Raw genomic sequence first — 18,834 nt, forward strand, 5'->3', positions numbered from 1 at the left:
CTCCTATGATGCATATATTTCTTTGTTCCAATTCAATAATTTTATTGTGTAATTTTTTATAAAACTCTTGTTGATTTTCATTGGGTGCATACATTACTACTAACAAAACTGGTTTTTAAGCTATCCACATTTCCATCATCAATATTCTTCCTTTGGGATCCGCAAAAATTAACTTCGATTTTATTTCCTCCTTAGCATATTCCTTTTTTTTTTTTGTCTGAAGCTGTATACAATATTCCTAATCTAGGGCATTCTAAATAGTTTTCATCCATTTTTTGAATATGTGTCTCTTGCAAACATACAATATCTACTTTTTGTTTAATTAGTTTTGCCAAGGTTCTCTTCCTCTTCGTTGTCGAATTTAATCCATTTATGTTGATTGAAAATAATTTGATTTCTTCTCCCATCCTCTTAGTTGTCTCTTAATCTTTGTCTTCTATTGGCTCTTGTGTCTCTTTGAGTTCTTGCTATTGCCTTTAGGTTTTCTTGTTCTTGTTGGTCTTTCACTTCCGTCCCCTGGTCTCCTTTTTTATTTCCTTGTTGTTGTTCCCATTCTTCCTGACTGTTTGATTCAAGGCCTTCTTTGCTGCTTTGGTCCTACTAGCTGGTTGTAGAAAACTTGTGCCTTCTCTAACATGTCAATCTTGAATTTTTTTCCTCCCATATGACTAGCATCCCTTCTGGGACTAGCCACCTGAAGAGAATATCCTGCTTAGTAAGCTGTGTAGCCAAAAATCTATAATACTGTCTTTGCTCCCTCACTCTCCTCAGGACCTCTTTTAATGTCTGTATCTCTTTCCCCTTGTACACAATTGGCTCATCTCATCTTCCTATAGATTATATCCTGAATCTTTTTCCTTGTGAATTGTATGTGCACTTCCTTTGGTAATTTATGCCATCTGGCATAATTCATGCTCACTCGACAGACATCATCCATTTCGGTCAATATTACATTTTTGTCTCACAGTAATGGTTCTGGTAGAATTTTGGCCATCACTAGTTCTAAATTTTCTTCCTTTGTTTCCACAACATTCTGGAACGTAAGGTATGAAGCTGCATGGTCCATCTCTAAGTGGATAAGAGAGTCTTCCATTTCTTTGTTTATTGTTTTTATTTTTTGATCAACCAATTCTAATTTTTTCTATGTTTGTTCTGTTTGTTTTTCCACATCTTTTATTGTACGTTCATTTTTTTCTTGCTGTATTGCTTGCTGTATTGAGCCAACTTTTTCATCTAATTTGAATATATCAGATTTCATTTCACTTTTTAATTTTTCCATTTCTTCTTTAACTTCATTTATTTCAGTATTCATTTCACTATGATTTTTCATCATCTTTTCCTGAAGCTTTATCATTGTTTCTTGTATCATTAATAGTGTAGTTTGTATATTTGGGGTATTTGGAGCTGTGCTCTGCTTCTCTGTCGTGAGCCATCCCTTCAATCGTTTTTTGTGTTAAGGGTGAAGCAGCTACCATTGAGAGTGTTGACATAGGTGTTGTCTTTTTCCCAACTTTCACAGTCATAGTGGTGATACTCGTCATTTCTTTTAATATTTCACTCTGTTTCTCTAAAATACTATAAATGTTGTCCCAACTCAACATTCACCAGAGTTTTAGTACTGTACCCTAAGTTTATCCTTTTCTGGGTTCCTATAAGTTTGTTCCTCGATTTAAGATTTCTCTTTTAGTATATCCTATTATGGAATCAATTAATTATCAATATTGCTTATAGTACACCTCACTTCTATCTTTTAATCAAACAGATTTAATTTATATACTTCTAAACACTTAAATTAAAAGTGTTGTATAGCTGTATATTATAACTCTTATGGGTCACACTTAACAACCCTATAGGATTTTAAATTAATTAATAAAGTCTTCACTTAATATCTATAACAAACTCTTAGAAGATATATGGATTATATATAATATATATTATAAGAGACTCAAATCATCACTGTTGTCCCTAGTTCATCAACACATTTCCCCTTTATTACTATTTTAAATTAGGAAATATATATGACTATATAAATATAAGATATAAAGATATAAATATAATATGGACTAATGGAAAAAATTACTTTCTAGATCTCTAATCATAGGTTACTAATTTTTTAAATATATTTTTAATTTATTTTCTTTTATTACATCATAAAACATAGTTCCAACAGCGTTCTTGACATCTATACAGGTTTTAGGTTTAAATATCATAATACATTATATTACATTTAGCTAATATTAAATAATAACTTTAACTATAATTACTATTCTTATATCTTTGTATAATTTACAAATTTATATTTTACTCTCTTAAGGATTATTCCAGTTAAATTTCTTGTCTTATCTTTTTGTTCTGTTTGTTAACCATTTATACCAATTATTCCAAATTAAAAAAAATTCAGAGTCATCTCTTTCTTTCTGTTTCAGTGTTAACATATTCATCTCAGCGCTTTCCATTACTTTATGTATTATTAATTCTTCATTAGGGATATTTGGGGTTTCCCATACCTGCGCAAAGGCTATTCTGGCGGCTGTTGTAATATGTAACAATAAATATTTTACTCCTTTTGGTAATCTTTTACGATTCCTAGGAGGAAGTTTTTAATTTGGATCCAGTATGTCCTGGTCTCGGGGCATAACCACATGTGGTAAAATGTACTGTCAACTTTTTTACATTTCCAACATTTGGGGCTTGTGTTGGGATAAATTTTTGCCATTCTCGTTGGAGCTAAATACCATCTGTAAAACATTTTGTACATATTTTCTTTGTATGCTGCGGATACAGTTAGCTTATAATTTACATTCCATATTTTCTCCCATTCCCCTAATTCTATAGTATATCCAAAATTCTGTGCCCATGCAATCATTGTACCTTTGACTGTTTCCTCTTCCATTTTGAAGTCTAATAAATATTTATATATTTTAGTTATAAATTTTGTTCCGGTCCCATTAAGATTTTATCTAATTGATTCTGCCCTTTGTCAAAGCCAAAATCTTTTAAATCTTTTTTATATTTATTTTGGATTTGCAAATATGGCCACCAATCAATTATGATTCCATTTTCCTTTAGTTCTTGATTTGATTTTAATTTTTCTTGACTATCTAATAATTCCTCATAGCTTACCATTTTCCTTAAGTCTAATCTATTTGGATGGATTATGGCCTCCATGGTTGACAGCCATCGTGGGATTTCCATATGTTTGCTTTTGATTTTTTTCCTGTTGTGATCACCTTATTAAATGCTGATTAAAATACAGGTGAAACTCAAAAAATTAGAATATCGTGCAAAAGTTCTTTTATTTTAGTAATGCAACTTAAAAGGTGAAATATATGACATAGATTCATTACATGCAAAACAAGATAGTTCAAGCCATGATTTGGCATAATTGTGATAATTATGGCTTACAGCTCATGAAAACCTCAAATCCACAATCCACAGGCTGATAGCTTCCATGCCACACCGCATTGAGGCAGTAATTGCTGCAAAAGGGGCCCAAACCAAATACTGAGTACATATGCATGCTTATACTTTTCTGAGGTCCAATATTGTTCTATGTACAATCCTTGTTTTATTGATTGCATGTAGTATTCTAATTTTCTGGGATTGTGGATTTGGGGTTTTCATGAGCTGTAAGCCATAATCATCACAATTATGACAAATCATGGCTTGAACTATCTTGCTTTGCATGTAATGAGTCTATCTCATATATTAGTTTCACCTTTTAAGTTGCATTACTGAAATAAATGAATTTTTGCATGATATTCTAATTTTTCGAGTTTTACCTGTAGCTTTGTACATTACTTTTGTTTTCCCACAAAAATGCATGCCAACCTATCAGAAGGTCATGGCCTTCTAATGTTAAAATTCTCTTGTCTCTTAATTTGACCCAGTCCTTGACCCAATTCAGCACTGCTGCCTGATAGTAGAGCTCCCATTCTGGTAATCCAAGACTACCTCTGCTCCTGTCATCTTGTAATAGTTTCATTTTAATATGTGGCCTCTTACCCAACCAGACAAACTTGGACGTCATTTTATTTAGTTCTATAAAAAAAAATCCTAATTTAATTGGGATCATTTGGAATAAATATATTAGTTTTGGTAAAGTATTCATTTTCAGCGTTGCTATTCTTCCTAATAGAGACAGTTTCAATTTGGCCCATAATTCCAATTCTTTCCTAATTTGCTTAATCAATTTAACATAATTGTCCTCTTTTAGTGATGAACATCTGGGTGATAGCCAAATTCCCAGGTATTTCACCTTTTTTACTATCTGCAGTCCCATTATGTTTTCTAATTCTACTTTCTGTTTCGTTGTGCAGTTTGTGACTATCATCTTAGTTTTGTTTTTATTTATTTTGAATCCAGCCACTTCCCCCAAATTTTTCTATTTGTTGCAACAATATTGGTCCCAAATTAATTGGATCTTCCACTATAAATAACAAATTGGCAAATGCCTGAACTTTATATTCCTCATTTCTAATTTTAATTCTGTGAATCTCTGGGTTTTGTCTGGTTGCAGCTAGCAACACTTCTAAAGACAAGATAAATAGCAGTGACGATAATGGGCACCCTTGTCTCACTCCTTTTGCAATTTCAAAATCTTCCGTGCGATCTCCATTTAGTAATACACTCGCTTTTTGATTTGAATATATTTCTTATAATGTTTTTTCTATATTGGTGCCAAAGTTCAACTTTTGAAGTTCATGTAACATGAATTTCCAATTGAGATTATCAAATGCTTTTTGCGCATCTGGGAAGATTAAGGTTGCCTGTTTTTCTGGGTGCATTTTGTAATATTCAATCGAATTTAGTACTGTTCTAATATTGTTTTTGATTTGTCTATTTGGCAAGAAACCATTCTGGTCTGTATGTATAAGTTCAGTCAGAATTGGTTTCATTCTTTCCGCCAATATTGTCATGAATATCTTATAATCCATATTTAGCAACGAGATTGGCCTATAGTTTGCAATTAGTTGTTGATTGGTGCCATTTTTTGAACTTAAGGAGATGTATGCCTCAGACCTTGGGAGTCTAGCTTGCATTAATGCCTCATTATATAGTTCTAGTAGCATTGGTTCAAATATTTTGGATAAATTTTTATATAGTTCGCCAGGTAGACCATCTGGACCTGGTATTTTATTATTATTTTTTTGTATTGCCTTTTTTAAAAAGAAAAAAACAAGTTTTATTAATTTTTAAAGACAAACAAATCATCATTAACCATTACATACTTAAACCTTTTTCCATTATAAATTTTACAAGTCAAATAAAACCTTATTTTATACAATATAATTCTATTTTAAACCATTTCCATATGAGCATACAAATACCTCTTATCCAGTTTCTCTTTACTTCTCTTTACTCTTATTCAATTTCACTATTATTATTTCATCTATTTCTTTCTGACTTGGTTACCATTATTCTCATTCTATATTTCTGCAAGGTTTTATTAATTCTCCCAAAAACATAAGCACACAACACACAAACATAAAAAAAATCTTTTAGGAAAGTAACTTGGCCCCAGGTATCTCTCTCTTCATGGACTTCAATTATATTCATGCTCATCTTACGTGTCATTACCTATTTTATTTACCATTCTATGTCTTCTATATTAGCTTCTCCACACATTTCACTCTTCTTAATTCTATCTTAATTAATCCATCTTAATTTGAGTCATTATATTTGTATCTTTTGTCCATTCTTTATTATCCCTTTGTCTCGTTCCTTATAATAAAAAAAAAAGAATTTCTCCTGAAATCACTAATCAGAGTATGATGCCTTTCTATCTTCCCCCTAAATTAATTAAATTAACATTTAAAATAACACCTTATACCCAATCTGATTCTGCTTGGTACATTCTATCTACTAATTTTTTTTAAATAAAAAATAATAATAAATCCAAAATGATTAAATACATAGTTAAATAGTATATCTAAATATTGAATCTTATAACATTCCCATTGCCTTTTCCAAAGACAAATGCTACAATAAAAATTTTATAATAACATCAATACCATAGTCATATTAAACTCTTTAATTAAAACTCAATATTCTAAACATTCCCTTTAATATTTTATTAAATTTTAAAATCAATCATTACTAAACATTTCAACATTTTAATCTCTTATTAACTCTTAAACCATTCTAATTTTCTATTTCTAATACAATGCTACAATACCATCTTATGTACCTTGCAAAATCTTTTTTAAATAAATTATACTTTACCCTTTGTCCCTAAAAAAGATTCCTTTTTTCCCATCTAATTTCAAAACTTTGTGGCTTTTCTCCACCTTTTCCCTTCCTTTCTTCCCCCACCAGACCTTTCTACCCCCTTCTTCTAGCCTCTGCCTCACTGGCTTCCCTTCTCTGTTGTGTTCCTTTTTCCTTTTGTTTACTATCATTATATTGATTTTGCACCTTATTTTTCCCTTTCTTCAGTGTTTTTTTAAATCTTAAGTCCTTCATTTTCCTTCCTTTCTTTCTTCCTTCTTTCTTAGTTAAATTTTGAAATTCATTAAAGATGGCTTCTTCTTCTCCTTCTTCTTCTGCTGCCTCCATCTGTTGTAATATTTGTTGATAGTTAGCAAGCGCCATTTCTAAAAAAAGGAAGGCTTCTTTCACACCATCTTTGCCATTTTTTTTGTTTGCTCATATTCTTTTCTCAGTTCCTCAGCAGAAAAAGCCATTATAAATCTTTTCTTTTCTTTTTTTTCCCCTTCTTTCTTCTTGCAACAACCAAGATATTTCAAAAAAATAGAACAATCCCAAAGTCATCAATCAATCCAAGCCAAGGCAAAGTTCTCCCTTTCTCTTCCTGGGGTAGTATCAATCAAAAAAAGAAAGTCCAAATCTGTATCTTAAAGCCTTATTGCAATATATTTCAGTCTTCAAATCCTTAAGGCATCTCCTCCAACAAAATCTTAACATATAAATATATTTTTAGTCCTCTCCCTTCCCACTTATCACATAAAGCCAGTTTTTTACCTGAAAAAGACAGGTTTCTTAGTATCCACTTGTTAATTCCGTAGGGAAGGAGAGTAAACTTTCCTTTCAGCACCTCCAAATTGCCGCTTATTTTCTCTTCTGGAAGGTATCATTCAAAAAGCCATAATTTCCAGGAATTGTGTTAAATATGTCTTAGAGTCCTGGGAACCAAGAAAAACTTTCTCTTTTCAAAAGCTTTCTCCTCTTCCTCCTGCGCATTCTTACCCGGCTGCTAGCTTCTTTGTGGCGGCCATTGCAGACCGCCGCTGCACAATCTTGGGAAAAGGGGTTCTGCTGGCCGGGAAGGGGGTCTGCAACACCCCAAACCCCTCTCCGGATCCCCCTATCTTCAGCCACCCCTGCAGGGCAGCCTTAGCTCCAAACCCGTCCGGATCGGAGCACCAAAAGCGGTTAGCGCAGCAGGGATCGCGCAGTATCGCGAATCCCTGCCGCTTGCGAAGCCGACAAACCGGAAGTCCTTTTTTTTTTTGTATTGCCTTTTGTAGCTCTACCAGTGATATTTCTTTGTTGAGTATTTCTGTTTTCTTCAGGGATTGGGTTCAGACTGTTTCCCTCCAAGTAGTGTCTAATGTTTTCTTCCACAATTTCTTCTTGCTTACAAAGCTCGCCAAAATACCTTTGTACAATTCTCTTTTTCTCTTCCATCTGGTAGTGCACTGTCCCTTCCTCATCCTTAAGTTGCTGAATTAATCTTTTTTCCTTCTCTATTTTTAATTTATGGGACAACCATCTACCTGGTTTATTTGCTGACTCAAAAAAATTGTGTTTGACATTTTTTAAGTTGTGTACATTTTCCTCAATATCTATCAAATTTAATTCATGTCTAATCATCCCTAATTCTTTCTTAGCTTCCCTATTTTTTGGATCTTTTTGGAGCTCATATACAAATTTTTTAACCTTTTCTTGTAATTCGTTCTGTTTCTTCCATTTTTCTTTATGCTATACCTCTCATGAAGGCCTTTGTGGTGTCCCATAAATTTTGTAAACTAGTATGTTGTTTTAGGTTAACCTTAAAAATATTTCTCATTCATTTTAATTCTTTGAATATATTCTTTTTCTTTTGTTATTTGTGAGTTTAGTATCCATCTCCTTTTCCTTTTATTTTGTCCTTTCCATGTAATTTTCACTGGGCTATGGTCGGCCCATATATTGGGCATTATTTCTACTTCACTAATGTCTTTCTCAATTGCCCCATTCACCCACACCATATCGATTCTGGACCAGGATTTTTGTGGACTAGAATAGAATGTGAATTTCTTCTCATTTGGATTTCTCTTCCTCCATATGTCTTCCAAGTGGGTCTCTTCCGTTAAATCAAAGGAAGTTTTTGGTAGAATTCTCTTTTTTCCCTTCCTAATCTCTTCCATATGAATATAATCTTTTTTAACATCAACAATGGCATTGCAGTCCCCTACTAAGCAAATATTTTCTTCACCTACACTAATTATTTTATCATATAATCTCTTATAAAACTTATTCTGGTTATCGTTAGGGGCATATATCCCCACCAATAGTAATTTTTTTTGATGGAAGTTGATTTGTATCATTAAAATTCTGCCTTGTTCATCTGCATAAATTTGTTTTGCATTTATCCCTTTTTTATATAAATTGCTAACCCCCTTTCCTTTTGATCTGCCAATGCTGTAAATAATACATCTAACTTGGGATATTCTAAGTATTTTTTGTGTTGTTTTTGGATATGTATCTCCTATAGGCATATAATGTCAGCATTTTGTTTAGTTAATTTAGTTAATATTTGTTTTCTCTTAATCTGGGAGTTTAATCCGTTGATATTTATTTAAGTAGTTTAATCTCTTCTTCCATTGTTGATTCTGAGTCTACCTATATCTTCTATTGGTTCTTGCTTCTCTTTGGGGTCTTACTCTTAATCCTTCTCTCCTTGGGTATTCTCTCTTTGCTCTCTCTTCTTGATCCATTTCCTGTATTCCCTGTTGTTGGTCTTCTTGTTGGTCTTCCTGACTCTTGCTTTCCAACTCTTCTTTGCTACTCCCCTCCTTCTCTATTTCTATCAGCTGGTCATAAAATTCTTGTGCCTTTTCAATGATGTCAATTTTTACTCTTCTTTCTTGCCACGTCACCAGCATTCCTTCAGGAACCAGCCATCGGAACCAGATGTTTCGTTTATTCAGGAGTATCGCCAGAGATCTGTAGTCCTTCCTCAGCTCTCTCACCCACCTCGGGATTTGTTTCAAGGTCATAATCTCTTTTTCTTTGTACACCATCGGCTCATCCTTTGTAATTCTATATACAATATCCCTTACATTTTTCCTGGCGAACCTAATGTGGACCTCCCTTGGCAGTTTGTTTTGTCTGGCGTAGTTTTCATGGTTTCGAAAGACCTCGTCCAATTCTTTTACTATATCCTGTTGATCCCTTTGCAATGCCTCTGCTATTAGGTAGGACATTATGGCTCCTAGATCTTCATCTTTGGATTCCAATACATTTTGGAACCTCAGATAAAATGCTGCATGTTCCATTTCGAGATGGATGATCGAATCTTCCAGATCTCTGTTCATCTCTGTTACTTTCCTGTCCATCCCTTCCAGTCTCTTGTCTGTTTGTTCAGCTTTGGTTTCTATATTCCTCACCACCACCCATTCGCCGCTTTTCTGGAGCTCTGATCGGCTTTCTCCTGCCTCTCTCACCCTCCGCAAATTACAAACCTTCTTTTGAAGCAATCTCTGTTTGTTGCACACAATCATTGCACCACCAAGTCCAGTCAATGCCACAATCTGTTATTTTAAAGTTTACTTCCTTCTTTCAGCTGGGCTATCGAGACTTGGGGTCGCCATTCAGGGATGGCAGCCTCTTGTGCATTAGGCTCCAAGGGTTTTTCTTTGTCTCAGGGGCAGTCGCCCTCCACCGCTCTGCTCCTCGAGTTTCTCCACAACATCATGGGTCTCTTCAGGATCCATGTACCCCACTGGGGGTCTTCCTAACACTAAGAAAAAGGTTTGGAGAATGGAGTCCACTCTTCTTTGCCTCTCACTGTCTCAACGTCACCACCCGGAAGCCCTCACCTGTACTTTTTCAATAGGGAAGGTTCAAAAATGTATTTTTAATAAGGAGTGCACTATTACCTCTTTATGAAGATGGTATTACTGTAGAGAAAGCATGTGGCAAGAGTAGAACATATTTAATAAAACATTTCCCAACCAGTTCTAACCAAATGAGAACTATGTTTAGTAGACATAGACAATAACTTTACCTCAGCCAAGCACCCTGTCAATTGTGACAGGTCTATGGTAGCTATAAACATGTGAGACAATCCAAGAGATTGGTCACAGCCCAGATGCTGAAGTTTCCATATACCAACAACTTAGAGATTCCAAAGTTGGATTCAAGACAACTCAGGTACAGATAACGTTGGACTGTGAGCTGCCTGGTACACAAATAAATATCTGAATTCCAGATACACTCACATAGTTCTGTAGCCTGATGAAATTGTGGTTTGTTGCATCATGGTCTGGAAGAGGAATAGAATCTTTAGCAATGAGGGCAGCACCTTGCTCTACCCTTCAAATCTTGGCTTAGATTATATTACCTAGATCATCTAATGAAGTCTCTATTACGTAACCAAATCAGCTTTTCCAACCTGAATACAATCCTCCAAGAAGATGATTGTATTAGCCATAAATTGCAGAAGGAAAGACTTTGAGAAATTACTTCGGTGCCTGTCTGCCCAAAATAGGTTGATGGCTGGCTTTGAAGAAGTAACTGTCAGTGAAGAACCTGCTGTCAGCATTCCAGCAACCATACTTTCCAGGCAATAACTCCAAGACAGACATCTCTAAAAGATTGCTTTATTTGGATAGTAAATAGTACATCTGTGGAAACCCAAAACTGAAAATTTGGGGCTTCCTTGCAATATTCAAAACTACAGATCCATCCCCCCTTGTCCTTCATCACATCACAAGGCCCAATCACTATCCGTCCTAAAGTAAGGTTCTTATTTCATTCTGTGACATACTCAATGACCTTGAACTAGCAAAAGAATTTAATTTTGTCTACTTAAGAGATACTCAGTTGAATCCCCCCTCCCTCTTTCTTAGGCTTATGGCAGTGTGGGAGCATCGAATCTCAATATGGCTTCCAAAGCTGGAACAGCCTGCTTTAGCTGTATTAGAGTAACTCCCCATACCTTAGGACTTCAACATCAGTTGCATCTTCCCCTGAAAATACCTGATTCCTAACTAAATTTTCTTAATCTCAATCAGGCTTGTTTTCCAAACCCCATCTCAAAAAATCTATCTAAATAAAGCCTTCCCATAAAGACCTAACCCCAATATGCTCACTTGTTGAAATTAATATAGTATTCTAGTTCAAAAACGTAGACCCTACAAGAAAACAATTTATAAGAACAATTCTTTTCAATTGGGCAGAGCTTTTAACCAGCCAGCCGTCTACACAAGTATTGCAGCAAAAGCCATTGTATAAATGGGCAAACAAATGGCTGTTATAAAGCACCAGTCAGAAGCAATAATAATAATAAATAATGATAGCAAGTGACCAGCAAGACTCTCAACAAGATATTGGCCAATTAGACATTTCAAGATTTAACTGGTGCCATTTAAAAAAAAAAAAAAAAAAATCCATACAGAGATAAATTTAGAGATTTCTCAAACTGTGGGATGTAGTCACTTTCACTTACTCTTCCTACTAAGCCATACAATTCCAGCTGGATCTGTTTAGACTTCTGTTCCAAGCAGGAATTCATTCCTTTTTTGTAAAAATGAAGTCAAAAGAATTTTGTTTTAATGGATTCCCAATTATAACAACTTTTGTTTATGAAGACAAACAAACAAAATTAATTCAGGATATTACAAAATTACCATCTTTTATAAGCAACTTTCTTTCCATAGATAATTTTAAAGAAACATAGAGGGTATGCCACTGCAGTTCCTAAACATATTGCATTCTCTTTTTACCTTCCATAGCAGCTCACATTCTCTTTCTTCTAAAGCTTTCTTGTGCCTGGAAGTCACAGCCTTCACTTCAGATTGTACCATTTTTGCCTTCATCTCAACTTGTTCTGCTACAGCTTGCGCTTGCTCAATACTCAGCTATAACAAAAAGAAAAAAGAAAGACAGACAGAAAAAAAGAAATACTTTTCAGTCAATTAATTGTACAATAGAAGACAGAGAATTTATTAAGTAGTTCATTTTTTTAAAAAAATTAGAACTGAAGCACAAAATAACTGAGTCTATCAAGTAGAAATATAGGGTACTTAGAGCATGTTCAAACCTTGACCAATATAATCAGTCTTTGAAAGTGAGCTGGTAATGGCTGATTGAACACTTCCATTATTAGCATCAGAGCACAGTGTGAATTAGGAATTGGTAAAACAGACTATTTTTCTCAGCAAGTGATTTATCCAAAATGATCTGTTTCCCCAGATCGTATCTCTTGCTCAAATAATGCATATACTTTCTCCTGCCATGAACTCTGATTTTACTACACAGGAATCTCCATTCACATATATTACACCTTGCTTCTTTTAATTCATGTACAATTACCACATCAAGTGTGAAAAGGATAATCCTTGTACTTGAATATCAAATCATATCTCCACCAGTTTTCCTCATTCGATTCAGTCAATGAACTACTAGAAATATCTGTATTTATCACAATAGCTTGGGCCAGCCTCTGCCTGCATCCTACCAGATTTTACAGTAGATTAAATCCAGCCATTCAGAAATTTGAGTGTGTTCTTCCATATATACCTTGCAGTTCTCCCCAATTAATTCTGCGTGCTCTCTCTTTTGTGCTCCCTTTCAGTGGCAGTAAGACTTAAAGTAGAAGAGTCATGAATACAAATTCAGCCTTCCCAATTTCTTAATGCATTCAATAAAATAATTGATGATCTCATTTAAACATGACCAGCACACGTTGAAAACATTTCAAAATGTCTTTCTTTCCAGCATTGTAGCATCTTATCAACTACCAGCATATTTTCTGGACTGTTTGAATATACCCACAGGCATTTTGCCCTTCAATAACTGAAAACCACCATGAAAAAATTGCTTTTAATATTTTGGTAAAAAAAAATGTTGATACAGCTCTGATTTATGAAGATCAAAAGATCCTCCACAATTCCTCCACAATGTCAAATGATTTTCATGAACATACATTGTACATTAGGTATCTAATAACCTAAAAATAATAGGAAGTTATGGGTCAATAACATTTCCATTTAGCCTAATGAATCAAGCTTTAGACTGTAAGACAGTCTCAATGCAGCTGGTGGTCTTCCACTCTTCCCCCACCCCTCTGAGGTGGGTCAGATGGATGGTCCCGTAGGGACCCTTCCAACAGGGTAAGCACAGATCAAAGTTGCGCATGATCGTGGTCTCTGGTCGACAGAAGCGCCACCAGAAGTCAATAACAACAAAATTTTAACAAAGAAACTTTTACTAGTAGCCTGAGTTTTTTAAACAATAGTTTACCAGTATGGCACTTCCTTTTTTATCTTTCTGATACATTTTTTTTCTTAACATTCTTTGTCTTAACAATCTTCAGAAAGATTTTTTTAAAAAAGGCTTGGATACATAATCCAAATTTGTAACATCTTTCAAAAATCAATCTGCCATCTGAGGATTTTTTAGAAAGATGATGGGGTGCTTTTTTGGGGTGTGCTTTTTTTGAAAGATTCAAAACCTGACAGAATGCCAACAATCCAAGAAATAATGCCTCTATGACATTCCAGACCAGGAAAAATGCCCATAAGCTTAGCAAAAGAATCTCCTAAAATTTTTAGTTTAATTTAATTTAACTGACCCAGCAATGAGAGTAGCTTATTTAAGGTTTCATGGTCCAAAATGACACCCTGTAGGACCCATCGCCCAAACGCTGCACCCGCTGAAGCAAAGGAGTCCAGACGGTAGTGACGGATGAAAGGCAAAGGTGACATCCACGTGGCTTGCTCTGCAGACCTCCTCCACCAACGCCTGCATAGCCCAAGTCACCATAGTTGCCGCATACGAGTGGAGTGCGCAGTGATACCCTGGGTACTGCCAGGGACTGACTGGAGTAGGCTCAAGCAATACATGCCTTGACCCATCTACTCACCGTAGACGGGGTCACCTTACTCCCAAGGTGGAAAGTTGGAACAAACAAAAGAGACTCCATTTGGGGGAATTCAGCAGTACGTTTAATATAAAACTTAAGGTGCTGCGCATATCCAAACTGTGCCAACTCATGGACTGGATGAGGGCAAAAATCCAGAAGAACCAGTTCCTGTGCTCTATGGAAAGAAGTATTGACCTTAGGGATAAAGGCCGGATCTAACCTTAAAATCATGCGGTGGGGATGGAAAATACAGAGATCAGGACGAACTGAGAGAGCGACCAACTCTGAATCTCTTCACCTACCAGGAATGCCACCTTCAGGGTAAGGAGGTGTAGACTGGACTGTCAAAGCGGTTCAAATGGAGGGTTTGTGAGTGACTGCAAGACCTTGGTCAGATCCCAAGTGGGGTACCTATGTACCATAGGAGGACAAAGGTTGGTCACTCCTCTGAGGAACCTACAGACTGTAGGGTGCTGAGCCAAAGAGTCTAACTTCTCACAAGTCAACACCGATGAGATGGCAGACACCTGCCTGTGGAGAGTGTTGGGGGAAAGGCCCTTATCCAGGCCTGCCTGCAGAAATTCCAGGACAGCAGCCACCGAGGTTTGTAAAAGTGAGATGTTAGACTTGACACACCAAGAAGAGAAGGATTGCCAAGTAGCCTCATAAATACGAATTGTAGAGGGTCTCCTGGTGGCCTGAATGGTTTGTATCACCTTGTTGGAGAGTTGGACATTTTTTAAAATGACCCACTCAATCACCAAACTGCCAGATGTAGCCACTTGGGCTCCGGATGAGTCAGGGACCCCTGAAGAAGAGAGACATCCTCCTCAGGAATCCGCCAAGGGTGACTTACAGACAGGCCCATCAAATCAGCAAACCAATGCCAGCAAGGCTAAGAGGGAGCCACTAATATCACCTCAGCCTGTTCCAACAAAATTTTCCAAATCACAGCTGGGATCAGTGGTAATGGAGGAAAGATGTACAACAAACCAGAAGGCCAGCTGCAACGTAAAGCATTGGTCCCTTCTGCCCCCTGGGTGAACTATCTAGTGAAAAATCTGGGCAATTGAGCATTAAGGGAAGTGGCAAACAGATCCACTACTGGCAATCCAAACTTTATAATAATTTTATGAAAGAGAGATGGATGTAATTTCCATTCAGCATGATCAATAGTAGCCCTGCTGAGCAGGTCCTCCTGCACATTATCAGAACCAGAAATATGTTCAGCTCTGATAGACAGAAGGTGTTGCTCAGCCCACCTGACCAGGGACTCCGCTTCTGTCATAAGTGATAAAGACGTGATACCACCTTGCCTATTGATGTGGGCTTTAGTGGCCACATTGTCTGTCATGACCAGGACATTAGACCCCAACACCTAAGAGAGAAACCTCCTAAGAGCCAAACGAACAGCTCTGAGTTCTAAACAATTGATGCTATGGACCTGTTCCTGCTCAGACCACAAGCCTTGAGCCCAGAGGGAACCCAAGTGAGCCCCCCATCCTGTCAAGGAAGCATCAGTAGTGAGGATGAGGCAGGTCTCAAGCTTAAAGGACTGCCCACTGGACATGGCCCTGGAAAGCCACCAATGGAAGGAACGCAAAACCTGTTTAATCAATTTTACCTCCACTGAGTGACTCGAACCAGTTTTCCTGTGAGGTAACAAGAACCACTGCAAGGACCTGGCATGAAGCCTGGCCCAGGGAACAATGCCAATACAGAAAACCACTTTACCCAAAGGGGATAGAAGGGCCAAAGGGACAGAACTCTTACTCTGGATGCCTTTAATAATTTCCTACAGAATGTCCAGTCTTTCCTGTGATAGGAAAACTTGACATAAATGGTGTCGATAATGGCTCCCAAATGAAGGAGATGATTAAAAGGAGTGAAATGACTCTTTTTTTCTATTAATGGAAAACCCCAGGTCCTGCAGAATGGCCATAGTGACCTGCGGATCCTGCTGGGCCTTCTGAAAGGAAGAAGACATGATTAAAATGTCATCCAAATAACACTGTAAGCACACTGGGAAAGAACGAAGGTGTGCTGCCGAGGGAGCCAGAACTTTGGTAAACACTCTAGGGGCAGAGGATAACCTGAAAAGGAAGGGCCCTGTACTGGAAATGGTGCCCCTGGTAACAAAACCTTAGAAACTTTCTATGTGAGGAACAAATGGGAACATGTAAATAGGCTTCCGTCAAATCTATGGATGTGAGGAAGTCCCCCTGCCAAACACTCTCTAGAATGGAAGAAAAAGAGTGCATCTTAAAACGCCTGTACACAATATATTTATTGAGTTGTTTCAGGTCAAGAATTCTCCTCCACCCCCACCCCAAGGCCTTGGGAATAACAAAAATTCTAGAATAGAATCCTGTCTCCTGTTGTTGTAGGGGAACCTCCTGAATGGCCTTGAGGTCCAGCAAATGCTGGATGGCCGACTCCATCAGACTCTGTCTCCCAGCATCTCTAGACACTGGGCAGGAAATAAAAGAACCTTGGAGGAGTGGAGTAGAACTCAAGAGAAAGACCCGATCTAACTGTGGACAAAACCCAGGCATCAGAAGTAATACCCTCCCATTGGTCTGCAAACCATGCTAATCGGCCAACAATGGGAATAGACTGTGCACTAGTGCTGGTGACAGTACGGGCAACTTCCTCATCCTGAAAGGGCCGTTTGGCAGAAAACTGCTGTCTGTCCTTGCCTGAATGATCAGGAGGAGGTTCCTGGCATTGGTAAACAGACTTGGACGGACGTTGGAAACTGGAACTGGATTCCCCTCTGAACTGAGGACATTTGAAGTAAGGAGTGGCTCAATGGTCAGCCCTCTTGAGAAATGAAAGAAGAATTTTACTCTTGTCTTTGGTTTTGATTAAAAGGGGCTTGAGGACCTCCCCAAAGAGCTTGTCCCCTTGAAACAACAAACTATTTGAATTTGTTCAGACTACAAGTCGACAATTAACAAAGGGCTCCAACGAATGCACATCCTGTGCCAATCATACAGCGCCTGCTGCACTCCCTAGGTAAAAGTTCCATCTTTACCAAGCTGGATATGACTCAGGCATACCAGCAATTTCCTGTGGACAATAAGACAGCAGAGGCCCAAACTACCATTACCCACAGGGGCGCTTTCAAGTGTAAGCATTTGCAATTCAGTGTCAGCGTTGCCCCTGACATCTTCCAATCCATCATGGAACATTTACTGTACAATAACCCAGGTGTCATCCCATACTTCGATGACATCTTTATTGCTGCTGACAACCCACAAGAACATTTCGCATGATTGCAAAAAGTACTCCTGTGCTTTCAAGACACTGGCCTGAAGCTAAACAAAAATAAATGCATTTTTGCAACCTCCCAAATAGACTTCCTAGGGTACCATATTGACTGTGAGGAAATTCACCCGGTGGAATCTAAGGTATGGACTATACATGATGCCCCAGCTCCTCAAAACAAAACTGAGCTGCAAGCCTTTTTAGGGTTACTTAACTTCTACAGCTCCTTCCTGCCCCACAAAGCTACTGTAGCTGAGCCTTTGCACAGGCTTTTAGATTCCAAGACACCTTGGAAGTGGGGAGCCATAGAACAGGCCTCTTTCAAGGCAGTCAAATCCCTGCTCACTTCAAAGAAAGTACTCATTCAATTCAGCAGTTCTCTCCCCCTAATATTAGTCTGTGATACTTCCCCTTATGGGATTGGGGCTGTTCTGGGCCACAGGCTACCAAATGGCCAGGAAGCACCTATCGCCTATTTTTCAAGGATGCTCTCCAAGTCTGAAAGGAATTATAGTCAGATAGACAAGGAGGCGTTGGCTGCTGTGGCCTCAGTCAAAAGATTCCATGAATACCTATATGGACACCAGTTTGAGCTCATCATCGACCATCAGCCCTTGCTAGGTATCCTTGCAGGTGACAAGCCCAGCCCACAAATACTCTTTCCCAGAATGACTTGCTGGACTATTTTCTTGGCTGCGTACAGCTACAAACTAACTTATAGGCCGGGCAAACATATGGCACATGCTGATGCCCTGAGCAGGTGCCCATTGCCCAACATGGTCACTGATCCTGCTGCATCAGCCTCCGTGTTCCTGATGGAAGATCTACAATTGCCACTCACAGCTGATGACATTGTGTATTCCTCCACCAAAGATGCACAGCTGTCCCAAGTTCTGGACTGGGTACGGAGGGGGTGGTCCAGGGAAACCCCACTAGTGGAGTTTCGCCCTTTCAAGACTCACCAAACTGAACTGAGCATACTAAAGGGGTGTTTGTTGTGGGGAAACCGAGTGATAATTCCACACCAGCTTAAGCCTTGCATCATTGAGATGCTCCACAAGGGGCACCCTGGTATCAACAGAATGAAGGCTCTGGCATGAAGCTATGTGTGGTGGCCAGGACTCGATGAGGCAGTTGCTAATAAAGTACCTGCCAGATGTCCAGGCCAGCATCCCCCGGCTGCCACTCCAGGAGAGTGGGAAGACACCAAAACACCTTGGTCTAGGGTACATGTGGATTTAGCAGGTCCCATGCAAGGGACCTAGTAGATTCATTTTCTAAATGGGTAGAGCTGGTCCTCCTTAAGTCAACCACTTCTGAAGCTGTAGGTCGGTCCAAACAGGCCAGCATCTCTCGTGATGGTAAGTCTGTGGGGCTCTTTGAACTGGCAACCTCTGTTGATGATTGGCCCGGGCCACCAGTGGAGAGATATGAGGACCTTTGACGGTACTGTGACCTTGTATTTGGAG

At 38.0% G+C, this 18,834-nt stretch overlaps 1 protein-coding gene across 1 annotated transcript in view; it reads right to left on the reverse strand.

Annotated features, from left to right (window-relative positions):
• The window catches only part of TRIM71 (tripartite motif containing 71), an 89,981-nt gene that overhangs the window by 21,291 nt on the left and 49,856 nt on the right, over positions 1-18,834 (reverse strand). The window contains exon 3 of the mRNA XM_026686567.2: positions 11,955-12,089. Within this exon, the coding sequence (XP_026542352.2) occupies positions 11,955-12,089 (135 nt within the window). The remainder of the gene's footprint in view (positions 1-11,954; positions 12,090-18,834) is intronic.

This window comes from Notechis scutatus, chromosome Z, assembly GCF_049901735.1.
Source record: "Notechis scutatus isolate UNSWTSFEM ecotype Mainland chromosome Z, rNotScu1.2, whole genome shotgun sequence".
NCBI lineage: Eukaryota > Metazoa > Chordata > Lepidosauria > Squamata > Elapidae > Notechis > Notechis scutatus.